Below are 13777 nucleotides of genomic sequence, written 5' to 3' on the forward strand. Positions count from 1 at the left end.
GAATAATAATAATAGTGATTAGTGATGTATCTTTCGGCTTTGTCAAAGATGGTTTGAGCCTTATATCATGTAATCCTTACATTTTAATAGAATATAATATATCTATATATTTATATATATATATATATATTTATTGATTTCCCCCGTTTGTCTTTCTCACGAGCTCATTTCTCCTTTGGGTAAAGTTACCTAATAAAACCATGCAAGTTACATTTGGTTCATTTTCTAGATGAAGAACGTGTATGATTTTCCTATTGAATATGTTATTGTATCAAAGTTTTCTTTTAAAATAACAGCTTTATATATCACTTTAAAAAATAAAAATAAATAAAAAATCTTTGGTGGGCAACATTTTCTTTTTTTAAAAAAGAATTCGTTAATAACAGAAGCTCATTTGTCAATAAAATAAAATAATAATTATGATAAATAACAGAAGCTTATCCCTTAAGTGGTGGTGGTGGTGGAGAATATCCACACAATCGAGTGTTTTAGTTTCATGTATTGGTTAGTTCGGCCATGTTTTAACACCATACACATAATCAGCCCAAATATAACCAATAAAACAGAGTAGATAAAGAAACTATAACAACAAACAAGTAAAAAAAAACTTAAAAAATAAATTAAAATAAAAATGAAAAGCAAAGGTAGTAAATCAAAAAAAAAAAAAAAGAAAAAGAAAAAGAAAAAGAAAGCCGTATATCTCTGCTCTCCTCCATAATCATCATAATCATAATCATCCTCGAGTCTGTTCTTGCATGGCAGGGTTGATTAAGCGGCCATTATTGATTATGTTCCTTCTCCTTTTCTATCAAATGCTGGTATCAAAAGCAGAACCTCTATTAGAGTTGGTGACTCGTGTATGCAGAGACGATCGTGTGAATAACCAAACTATTTACGCTCAAAACTACGATATTATATTGGAGAGATTGGCGGAGGGTATGTCTGTTAGAGGTTACTCGTTCGGGGAAATGGGGGACCCGCCTAACCGTGTGTTCGTTTTCTCTCAATGCATGGGTGATCTCAACACCAAGGAATGCTCCATGTGCTTTAATGAGATTAAGGACATCTTGTCTGGTTGCTTTCCCTCTTCTGGGGGTCGTATTTTCTATAATGGTTGCTTTATCAGGGCTGAGAATTATTACTTCTTCAATCACACAGTTGAGCCTGATGACTTAAGGGTAATGAATTATTTTTTCCTTTATTATATCTTCTTTATATATATGCATGAGTTGTGTTTGTTTTACGCATCATACAAATGTATATATATATGATGATGATGATGATGATGATGATTACATGCATGGAACTGGCTGGGCATGTACACATATGTATATTTATGCAGAGATGCAGTGATGGACTTGATCTGAGAAAGGAATACACGGACGTAGGAAGGAAACAGATAGCGGATTTGGTGAAGGTGACAATGGAGAACGATGGGTTCGGAGCAGTGTATAAGAAATCTAATGAAGTATCTTTTTATGCTTCTGCTACGTGTTGGAAGACTCTCAACAGTACATTGTGCCAAGAGTGCGTACAAAACGCCGCAGATAGTTGCGCTGCGTGCCTACCCTCCGCCGAGGGTCGAGTCCTCAATTCCGGCTGCACTGTGCGTTATGCTGATTATGATTTTGGGAACAAGCCCGACGTCCGCAGGGCCAAAGGTACCTAACCCCCCTACCTTAATTACTTATTATTTAATAACACATAACCATAATATATTATCACTATCTTATAACTATTACTAAACTACGCATTAGGTTATAAGATACTTTAAAGCAGCATTACTCAGAGGGACGTACGGAGTCCGTCATTAAAGTGGAAGGGCTCAAGCCCCCAAAATTTTCTTAATTCTTTATATATTTTATATATTAAATTAGTAAAAATTATATTTTAATGTAATTGTTTTTCAAATTAGCAATCAAACCCCCAAAATATTTTATTTATAGTTTTCCCCCTAATATTTTTTTCTGGCTCCGTCCCTGCATACTCATACTTACATATATAAAGTACAATTCGGAATGAATTCGATCACATACATAAATCTCTCTCTGTCTCTCTCTCTCTCTCTTTACCAAGTGATTATCAAGAGAGATAGAGTTTGAGAGGGGTTGTGTTTGAAAAATCTATATAATATTGACAAAACTGTCTTATGCAATTTGCATTAACTAATGCATTGTGAAACTTTTCCATCTCTAAGGATATTTTATTGGAATGGAACCAACCAAAACCAATCCAAGTGATATAATTCTTTTTAGAATAGTTCATTCTTTCAAATCAATTGGTGAAATTATGTGTACTTGTATATTTTGACTCCAAATTGTCTTATATATATATTGTTGGCATGATCATAAGTCTTTTCAAAACAAAAGATTTAATTGCTTGAATATTCAATACTGCAGAAATTCTGTTGACGTACGCTACATATGTTCTTGTGGGGTTGGCAGTTAGTGTATTTGTGGTTATGGTTGGTATCTATGCGGGTAAAGCTGCTTACAGACGAAAGATTCGCCGCTTGAAGAAAAAAGGTACTAATCATCATTATTAATGTTCAACACCGACACAGTTATATTGTTCCAACAATTAGTTCTTCTTATTATTATTATTTGGGATCAAAATGATCATATTGTATAATTTAATCAATAGTGAAAGGGCGACGGCTAGACATAGCATCATCGAAGAAAGGTTTGAAATTTTTGGAGTTCAATTACTTAACACTTGAAAAAGCAACAGAAGGCTTTAATGATGCCCACAAGCTTGGTCAAGGAGGTTTTGGCGAAGTATTTAAGGTATAATAAACATCCGTGCTTATTAATATGTATATAAACATGTAGTCATTTACGTGATTAAACGACATGTCGTTTAAATTCTAACTTGCATCATAAACGACGTGTCATTTTATCACAGTTAAGGTAAAAGTGCTTTTTTCTTTAGCTTGTGTACATGGCAATGTGTGCACGTGTTTAATGTATAAATATTTGATTTTATATACTTAATCATAGTGTTATTTTCTTAACTATATGCATGTGAATACAGGGAACTCTTGGTGACGGTAGAGAAATTGCAATAAAGCGTTTATTCGCAACTGGGAAAAGTCAGACTGAGGAAATATGCAACGAAATCGATATAATAAGTAGTGCTCAACACAAAAACTTGGTTCGGTTCCTTGGTTGCTGCTTCACTGAGTCAAACAGCTTCCTTGTTTATGAATTCCTTGTCAACAAGAGCCTTGACCAATTCATATTTGGTAAGGAGGCCATCATTTAACACTTTTTACAACTCATAACATGAACTGTTTTTATTAACAACTATAGCTAGTTTCATCTTTGAACCATAATTAATGTGGAAGGTAGATTCGGAGAGGAGTAAAGAATTAGACTGGAAAAAGAGGCTGCAAATAATGATTGGATCAGCTGAGGGTTTAGAGTACCTCCACAAAGGGTGTCAAATGAGGATAATTCACAGAGACATCAAAGCTAGCAACATTTTGTTAGATTCAAAATGGATACCGAAAATCGCAGATTTCGGCCTAGCAAGATTTTCTTCAGCTGGCAGCAACGTTCCTGGTGTTGCTATTGCAGGAACATTGTATGTAGTACCATATGCTATACTAACTAAATTTTTGTAATTTATTGAGATTGTTTGGATTCAATTATATATGTTTGGATCATAGTATAATATAATAACTGAACTGTGTTTTCATAATGGTGTATCTTACAGTGGTTACTTAGCTCCTGAATACCTGGCACAGGGAAGATTAACCGAAAAGGTTGATGTTTATAGCTTTGGAGTTCTTGCGTTGGAGATAATAAGTGGGGTGAGGAACAACAAATTGAGATCTAATGACTCTTTTGAAACTCTAGTAGCTCATGTATGTAAATATACACCTTCATTCCCTCCCTATCTTATTAATAATTATGCACACTACTACAACATTATTTATTTCTTTTTTGAGAAATTTACCTTTGTTTTGTTTTTATGTGTAGGTATGGAAACACTACCAATCAAATACAGTGTCAGAGATCATAGAAAACAGCTTAGCAAATGAAGACTTTGGAGATATTGAAAGAATTGTTCAAGTGGGACTGTTATGCACACAAGAAGTACCATCTTTACGTCCTAACATGACAATGGTAATTCAAATGCTTAAACAAAATGACTTTGAATTGCCTACACCAACAAAGCCACCTTTCATTGATGAAAATTTGGAGTTGTCTTCTTCATTCGATTCTTGTCGATGGCAACCTTCTTGTATACCCGATTTATGTTCACCCCATATTGAGAGAGAGACTTAAATATATGATACAAGAAGCCGCATATTTAATTTTTCTTTCTTTTCTTTTTTACTTTTTACTTTTTTTTTGTGTTTTTATTTCTGGTCATAAAAACACATATAGACAGGATGTACCATAACTTTTCAATACAAGATTTTTTTTCCCTTCATTTATATATATATATATATATATATTTGATCTTTTAGTAGCCGCGATTTTTGAATTTTTATAATGGAATTCCCATTTTGTTTTTGGACTAACTTTGAATTTTGAATTATTTCGAGAATTTATAAACCAATAAAGAAGACAAGTGTGTATAATATACGCCAATTGTGCAAGAATTTTGTGATCACCGTTTGGCCAATTTTCTGTTTTTCTCAGAGATGGGGAAAAAAATTAAAAAAGAAGCAGCAGCTTATTTGACTTTTTGATCTAAAAAATGTCAGATTGTTCATGATCATGGGTGTAATCATTCTACTAAGAAAGACTTCGTTTACTTTTTTTTTTCTTTTTTCGCTGGCCTAGCTTTTTGAGGCTTTGCTGGATATTATTCTACACGCTCCAATAATGAGTCTTTGCTGTCCAAATATTTGATAACCAAACTTCTCACCATAAAGAGCAATTATAGTCTTCTTTTACAACTTTTTGTTTTTTAATCTTCAAAACTTGTACTTTGTTCTCAATTATTTATGGTTAATCCTACCTTTACTCTTTAATATAATACCAAAATTATTTCAGTTACTGAATTCAAAGTATTGCAAATTCAAAGCCTAAATTGTGTTTTTGTCCTAATTTAACCTTTAAAACTCATTAAATCTCACATTTTCTTTTCAATTTCAATTCATAATAAGTTTTAGAGATATACTAAATACACATCCTTTTTTTTTGAATAAAATACACATCCTTTTTAATGCATATATAACATGTATATTTTATTAGTAATTCATAATATTTTTAAATTATAAAAAGAATTGAATAATGCGAACTTATTATGCCTCCATATATATCATTCATAATTTATAATATTTTTAAAATAGCATTTGAATAACTTATAATATTTTTAAAATATAAAGTAATTAATTAGTATTCTGATAAAAAAAAGTTTCAAACAATAACATCATGAAGTATTGGACATTCTCAAAGAACCTAATCCAAATATGGGTTAAGAGTATTCTTCTTCTTCTCCAACAGATTAAAAATCAAATCAACCCATTATTCTCCATCAGACTTCTTTCTAGTTCCATCCTAATCTACGGCACCAATATATGTTTTTATCAAGTATATCCGCACTTTCTCAAAGGCCTAATGCTTTTATCACTGCTTAAATAAGGAAAGGAATAAGAAAATTTTGGTTTGGTCTAACATGGGTTGATGAGTCTTGTAATACTAATAGCTATAAGTTACACGCAGCCAGCCAGCCAATCTACTAATAAATAATGAAAGTTCACAACAGGTGGAATAGTCCAAAAATTGGTCCCACTTGGACGGTGGGTTGGTGAAAGTCAGCCTCTCTCTATTGGTTGGACAATGCGCACGTGCCATTGCCAAGTATACCCATGCCACGCTTTCTCTTCTCTACTTAACCTGTAATAATGGACTAATGCTAGAAGCTACCGCCACCTACACTATTTGAGCTGGACATAAGGAATGAGTATTTTTTTTTTATTATATAATTCTGTACAATGAGTTTTGTCTCGTTGTCTATTCGGATTTTATAATTTATCTCATTATTTGTTTAGATTTTGTATTTTGATAAATTATTTTTTAGATTTTGTATTTTGTAAAATAGTTCAAATAGACCGTTGAACCTGATTTTAGTCAAATTTTTTTGAATTAAAATCACAAATAATTTACCAAACTAACAACTCAGAACAAAAATACAATTATTCTGTCTGATAACTGTGTTGTTATATTCAATTTTGTGTTCATCAAAATTGAGTTTAGGGGTCTATTCGAATTATTTTACAAAATATAGGATCTAAAATATAATTTATTAAAATACATAATCAAAATAAGTAATGAGACAAAACACATTATCTAAAATAGTATAATCCTTTTTTCTTTATCATTGTTATTAAGTTTATGATTAATGGAATTTTTTTATGAAAAGGGTGAAAAATAGAAAATTCGTAACAGGTTAAAATAATACAGTAAAACCTCTATATAAGAATAGTTTTGGGATCAAACTAATTGTATTCTAATAAATGTTCTAACTAAATAGATGTATTGGTGCAAAAAAAAATCTAACAACCAAAAGTATCAAATTTAACAACAATAACTATAATAACTCCCTAATAACTATTATTTGAAAAATATTTACGTAAATTTGTTTGGCACTTTGATTTTCTCTTTAGAGTTGTTATTACCGCATCTTTATGTACAATTAATCTCATGCACACAAAATATACTTGATTGTATATATATATATATAATTATTACTATATATTGAAATATATTTTGTTAATACGGTACTTAAAATTTTTATAACTTATTTCAATTTAGAGATTATTCTTATTTATAACTAGCCCACAGTAAAATTATTATTTTTTTGATAATAAAATAAAAGTTATTATTATATATAGAGTATTCTTATATAAATGTTCTATTGTAATTTCAAATGACTAATATACACTTACTAACAGGGATGCACCTAGGATGAAAATCTAGGAGGGTAAAGTATTTATTTTTATTTTTTACAAATTCAAAGCACAAAAGAATATAATATATTTAAATAATTTCATAACAATATTATATATATATATATAAAGTTGACCTAATATACAAAATATGTTCCACTATAGCTGTTATCCAAAGAATAGGCGTGGATGACGTGGCAGACATTTTTAACACGTGGCTGACACCTGGTAAGGTTCTGTTTGACTATCGAACAGGGAGGTACCCCTAGCGTAACATTTGGACTTTATATACGACCAGCTTGGTCGTATACTCTGTGTATTTTGAGAAGATCTTATGCAATTATAACAATATCCGGGATTATCTCCTATAATTCCTGAGTATCCGATTATTTAGGAAAGAATATCTGTAACAAATTTAGGTAATCCTCCTTGAGCCTATAAATAAAGAAGAAATAGCTCAAGGAGAGGACTTTTGGATGATTTAAGTTGATACTTACAAGAGAATTAGAGCTATTATCTTACGATTGTATTATTCATCTTTCTCAAGTATGTGAAACTCAGAGAACCCTAGTTCTTTGATCACCCATTTGAGAACTAATATCAATAATAGCTTAAGTGGACGTAGGAGCAAGCGAGCAACGACGAAGAGACGAAGATTTAAGGGATGTACTCAATGACCGCCGGGAACGGCATGACGAGTACATTTCCCCAGAAGCAGAGGCCCCGGCAATTCCTGAAGCCGTGCAAGCCCAGATAGATGCCCTGAACCAAGCAGTGCAACAGCTGGTCGGGGGAAGAATGTCTCACATCGAGTACGATAGGAGAAGGGGCACTCCTTTTGTTTAGAGGATATCTGTGGCAGAAACTCCCAGCAAGTTTAAAATGCCCACACTTTCGAACTTTGACGGGTATGGTGACCCAGTATCTCATGCCAACAAGTTTGAGATACAGATGGACATTCAGAAAGTGTCCAAAGACGCTCGGTGCAGGATCTTCCCTGCAACATTTTCTGATGCTGCACAGGAGTGTTTTTTTAAATTCCCTCCTGCAAGTATTGTATCTTGGGAGATGTTCATAAAGGAGTTTTACGGACAATTCTATGCGGGTCGTGTGCACCCAACAAAGGCAAACCAGTTGGTTGAGATACGCCAGCAAGAAGGAGAACCATCGAAAGATTATGTCCAGCGCTTTATGCGAGCAGTCGCTGGAGCCAAAACAGTGGGAGATGAAGGCAAAATGATGGCCCTAACTGCAGGAGTTAGGCGTCGTACGCCTATGTGGAGTAGCCTCAGGAAGCATGGGGTTAAGACTACCCAAGAATTCTTGGATCGAGCTGATCGATACATCAAGCTCGAAGATGCCATTGCCAGCGAGGGAAAGACCCCGGGCAAAGATAAGGGGACTGAAGACCCCGCCAAAGCCACCAATGGGTCAAAACCCAATGGCAATGGTAAAGGCAACGGGAATGGCAATGGAAACGACAAAAATTGGGGGAAGAGACCCCATAATGAGCCTTCTACCTCCGAGAATAAGCGCGCTAAGGGCAACCGTTATGAGCCACGATTCACTAACTACACTGCCCTTGTCGAGTCTCGAGCAAAGGTGTATCAGGCCACGAGTTCCAGTGTGCCTTACAAAAGACTTGCTGCCATTCGAAAGGATATTTCGAAAAGAGATTCCACCAAGTTCAATCGTTTTCATAACGACTACGGACACGATACGAATGAGTGCAACCAGCTGAAAGATGAAATCGAGTTCCTTATCAGACAATGACACTTGAGGAGATACGTACGAGCCTCGGGGGCTTCCCAATGAGAGGCTCCAGGTGGCAACGAGCAGGCGCCTGCACGCCAATGCTCGCCACCTTTGCAGCCTGATCCCATAGCTGACACTTTACTCACCATCTGTGGAGGCCCGCACCTTGCAGGAAACAATAGAAAGGCAAGGGAACGATATGCTCAGACCCTACGCCATGACCAGGACATCGAGATGATGACTGTGAGGACCGGGAATCACAGAAGGCTCGGTCAGAGGACGGTGAAATAACCTTCTCTGATAGCGACGCCCAGCATGTCCGGTTCTCGCATTCCGATCCGCTGGTCGTGGATGTTCAAATTGCCAACATGATGGTAAAGAGAGTGCTGGTCGATACAGGAAGTTCAGTTAACATCCTGTATAAATCTTCGCTGGAACGGATGAAGTTGTCCGTCAAGGACTTGGAGCCCTGCAACCAAACAATTTACAACTTCTCTGGTGAGGGACTCGCTCCAACAGGGTCAATCAGACTTCCGGTAACAGTAGGTACATCGCCCGCTACCAGGACATTGCTCACTACTTTCATAGTAGTCGATTGTCCTTCGGCTTACAATGCTGTAATCGGAAGACCCATACTGGTTGACCTTTGGGCCGTCACCTCAATATGGCACCTGGCCATGAAATTCCCAATAGACGCAAGGGTAGGATGCATGTTGGGAAATCAGGGGGAAGCAAGGGAGTGCTATAATGCCTCAATTACTAAGGCCAAGAAGGGAACGTCGAGGAACACTCCCCCAGAGAGGTTGCAGATGGCCATTGATACACAAGCCCAATCAGGTGATGAAGTCACCAAATAGGGTGTTGCCCAAAGTGAGGATAGAGACTTAGATCCTCGCTTTGGGGATTTTGAGGAAGATGTTGGACCTGTCGAGGACCTTGAGGAGGTCCAGCTTGATGAAGAGTTTTCGACCAGAGTTGAAAAGGTCGGCGAAAATTTGGAAGCAACAACAAAGCACGCATTGGTGGAATTTTTAAGGAAGAACCAGGAAGTTTTCGCCTGGTCACATAAAGACATGGCTAGGATAGATCCTGCAGTCATAAGCCATGTCCTGAACGTCGACAAAAGCTTTCCACCCGTGCAACAGAAAAGAAGGCTGCTCGATAAAGATAGATCGAAAGCCTTAAAAGAAGAAGTTGAAAAACTGAAGGAGAATGGGTTCATTAGGGTGGCATTTATCCATCGTGGGTCTCTAATCCAGTACTGGTTCCCAAGCCTAACGGAAAATGGCGAACCTGTGTGGATTTCACAGACCTTAATAAAGCCTGCCCTAAGGATTGCTTCCCACTCCCAGGATCGACCAGCGGGTTGATGCAACTGTAGGACATGAGATCCTCTCTTTCATGGATGCATACTCAGGATACAATCAGATCAGTATGCATCTCCCTGATGAGGATCACACTAGCTTTCAGACTGATACAGAGCTATACTGTTATAAAGTAATGCCCTTCGGATTGAAAAACGCTGGTGCGACTTACCAACGACTAGTTAACCACATGTTTAAGGAATTGATCGGAGTAAACATGGAGGTATACGTTGATGACATGCTGGTAAAGTCAAAAAAGGCAGAAGGATATGTGAAGGATTTACACGAGTGTTTCAATGTTTTGAATAAGTATCAAATGAAGCTAAATCCTCTCAAGTGTTCCTTCGGAGTAGGATCAGGGAAATTTTTGGGATTCATTGTCAATTCGAGGGGAATCGAAGCCAATCTCGAAAAGATCAAAGCCCTGATCGATATGAAATTGCCGGTAAAAATAAAAAATGTGCAAAGTTTGACTGGAAGGATTGCCGCCCTCAGTAGATTTATTTCAAAATCAACGAATAAATGCGTCCCTTTCTTTAATCTACTTAGGGGCAACAAGAAGTTCGATTGGACTGAAGACTGCAAAAAGGCTTTCCAAGCCTTAAAAGCCCACATGGCACAGCCTCCTGTCTTATCAAAGCCTATAGATGGAGAAACTTTGTTCATATACCTGGCGATCACCGAATATGCTGCTAGTGCGGTGCTAGTAAGAAAAGAAGAAGGCGTACAAAAGGCAGTGTATTATGTAAGCAAGAGGTTAATCGGGGCCGAATTGAGGTATCCTCCCATCGAAAGATTAGCCTATTGCTTAATTTTGACCTCAAGGAAGTTACGTCCTTACTTCCAAGCCCATCCCATCACAGTCTTAACTGATCAGCCCCTTCGGCAAGTTCTGCAAAAGCCAGAGGCTGCTGGTCATTTGTTGAAATGGGCAGTCGAGCTCGGGCAGTTCGATATAACATACTCACCGCGAGCAGCAGTAAAATGACAAGTCTTGGATGATTTCATCACCGAATTTACTGAACTCCCAGACAGCGAACAGGGTGAAAATCCTAGTTCGCCTGAGCCTCAAGACGTAGCTCCTTCGTGGAAGCTTTTCATTGATGGATCGTCCAACGAATCTCATGCAGGAGCAGGAGTGATATTGATAACGCCAGAAGGGCATCGATTTCACTGCGCAATTAGGTTTGATTTCGTTGCTTCAAATAACGAAGCCGAGTATGAAGCCCTACTCGCTGGGTTAAGGTTGGCCAAAGATATGAGCATAAAAGTGCTGGATATATACAGTGATTCACAACTGGTAGTGAATTAGGTCTTATTGGAGTATCAAGCACGAGGTCTAAAAATGGTGGCCTATGTGAACAAAACCAAAGACCTGTTGGCACAATTTGAGAAATATACCCTCTAGCAAATATCTCGAGATCAGAATTCAAATGCAGATGCCTTAGCCAAACTCGCAAGTGCGAAGGATGCTAACACTTTAAATATAGTGCCAGTTGAGCGGCTATGCGAGCCAAGCATACGAGCAGATGAAACCAATATGGAGGTCTGGTTAAAAGATACATGGATGGCACCATACTGGGAATATCTCACGAGTGGTGTACTACCAGCAGATAGAAAAAGAGCTAGGACTCTTCAGAGACAGGCTGCTAGGTACATACTGGTCGATGGTGTTCTATACCGAAGAGGATACTCCATGCCACTGGTCAGGTGTGTTATGCCAGAAAAGGCTAAAGAGCTGATGAAGGAGGTACATGAAGGCTTCTGTGGAGATCACGCTGGGGGGCAGAGCTTATCAAAGAAGATTCTGAGGCAGGGTTATTTCTGGCCGACCATGAACGAAGACTCGATGGAGTTTGTGCGAAAGTGTGATAAGTGTCAGAGGTTTTCCAAGATCCCACGTGTAGCTCCTAATGAGTTAAAGCAGATGCAAAGTCCATGACCCTTCGCAGTATGGGGTATAGATTTGATCGGGTCCTTGCCAATAAGAAAAGGTGGAGTAACATACGCAGTTGTAGTGGTCGACTACTTCACTAAATGGGTCGAAGCTGAGCCACTCGCTACCATAACGACAAAGAAAGTGCTTGACTTTGTCATCAAGAACATTGTTTGCAGATATGGATTGCCTCGGAAGATTGTCTCAGACAATGGCACCCAGTTTGACGGCGACCTATTCACAGACTTCTGCGAGAGGCATGGAATCATCAAGAGCTTTTCTTCAGTTGCGCATCCACAAGAAATGGGCAAGTCGAAGCGGTAAATAAGACATTGAAAGATACCCTGAAGAAAAGGCTCGAGGAAGCTAAAGGAGCATGGCCAGAACAGCTGCCTGAAGTACTCTGGTCCTATAGAACTTCTCATCGGATAGCAACAAGTCATACCCCATTTTCCTTAGCATACGAGTATGAAGCTATGTTGCCAATCGAGTTAGATCCGCCCTCGCATCGAAGAATCACATACGACCAAGACCAAAATAGCCAACTGTTGATGGAGTCCCTAGACTTGGTTGAGGAGAAATGAGAGAAAGCCCAACTCCGAGTAGCTGCGTACCAGCAAAAGGTCGCTCGATATTTTAACTGCAAAGTAAAAGAAAGAAAGTTCAACGTCGGAGACTTAGTGCTTCGAAGAGTTTTATTAAACACTCGCGACCCAGCTGCTGGAGTACTCGGACCAAACTGGGAAGGACCTTACCAGATTGAAGAAGTCCTTCATCCAAGCACCTATAAACTTGCACGCTTAAACGGAGATCTCGTTCCGCGTTATTGGAATGGAGAACACCTGCGCAAGTACTATCAATAAACAATCCTTCTTAAAGGATTGACTTGTATTAATTTTTACTTTTTACAAGTTCTGAAAAAAGGGTTAACCATGTTATATGGCTAATCGCTTGTAAGTGTAAGATATTTTTAAAGATCACTCGTAAAGACATGTTTAGTCCATTTAATACGAGAATTATAAGGGACTGTGCGCAGCCAGTCATTCTTGCCAAACTTTGTAATTTTTTACAAGTTTTTGTTCATTACGTGTGTTGTTTTGCTGTATTATAAGTTTTAAATTTTATACCGAGCAGTAATGTTCGTACAGGTCGTGGTCAAGGAAAGTGACCAAGGACCTAAAGCTCCTCGATCACTTGGGGGGCATATAAGGTACATCGATAGCAAAGCATACCAAGAGGTATGTAAACACATGAACAAAATAAGTGAAAGCATACTACGTTACTTAGAGTATTTTTCAAAATTTATATTTTTAAAAATCAAGCCAAAGTACCATGCTAGGTTCGGTCATGCGAACAGATATTATAATAAAGCAAAAATATTATAATGTAAAAGGAATCCTTTTACACCGCGAGCAGTACTGCTTGGATGTAACTGTTCAAATAAAAGTAAAATGGCTGCCCTTGCAGCAATAAAAAATAAATTGTCTTTACAATACGATCTGTGGGTCGTGTAGTTGAGATAAAAGAAGAAAAAAAAGATTAAGGAGCTGGAGGGTCTTGAGGAGCGCCTTGGTCGACGGCAGGGCCAGCTTCAGCATCTGCACCGTCTATCCCTGCTGCCAGGGAAATCTCTGGGGAAGCAGGCACTCCTGCCTTCTCTTCTTCTTCCAGACGAATGGCGCACTGCGTCGTTAGAGTCCTCCTCAAGCGTTCGGACAGATAGCTGAAGTTAGCCTCCCGGTTATGCTTCCAGAATTCGTAGAAGCAGAGATGAGTGGCTTCCTTATACTTCTCCAAATCCTTGGCCCCAGCCTC

At 37.7% G+C, this 13777-nt stretch overlaps 1 protein-coding gene across 1 annotated transcript; it reads left to right on the forward strand.

The window, feature by feature from the left end:
• Positions 1-153: 153 nt before the first annotated feature.
• LOC133814499 (cysteine-rich receptor-like protein kinase 46) lies at positions 154-4518 on the forward strand. Its single transcript, XM_062247448.1, has 8 exons — positions 154-1233; positions 1275-1661; positions 2385-2525; positions 2644-2786; positions 3034-3244; positions 3351-3585; positions 3718-3868; positions 3984-4518. Exons 1-8 carry the CDS (start codon positions 756-758, stop codon positions 4290-4292), a joined length of 2055 nt encoding a protein of 684 aa, XP_062103432.1. The 5' UTR covers positions 154-755; the 3' UTR covers positions 4293-4518.
• The last annotated feature ends 9259 nt before the right edge of the window (positions 4519-13777 follow it).

This window comes from Humulus lupulus, chromosome 2 (genome assembly GCF_963169125.1).
Source record: "Humulus lupulus chromosome 2, drHumLupu1.1, whole genome shotgun sequence".
In the NCBI taxonomy this organism is placed as follows: domain Eukaryota; kingdom Viridiplantae; phylum Streptophyta; class Magnoliopsida; order Rosales; family Cannabaceae; genus Humulus; species Humulus lupulus.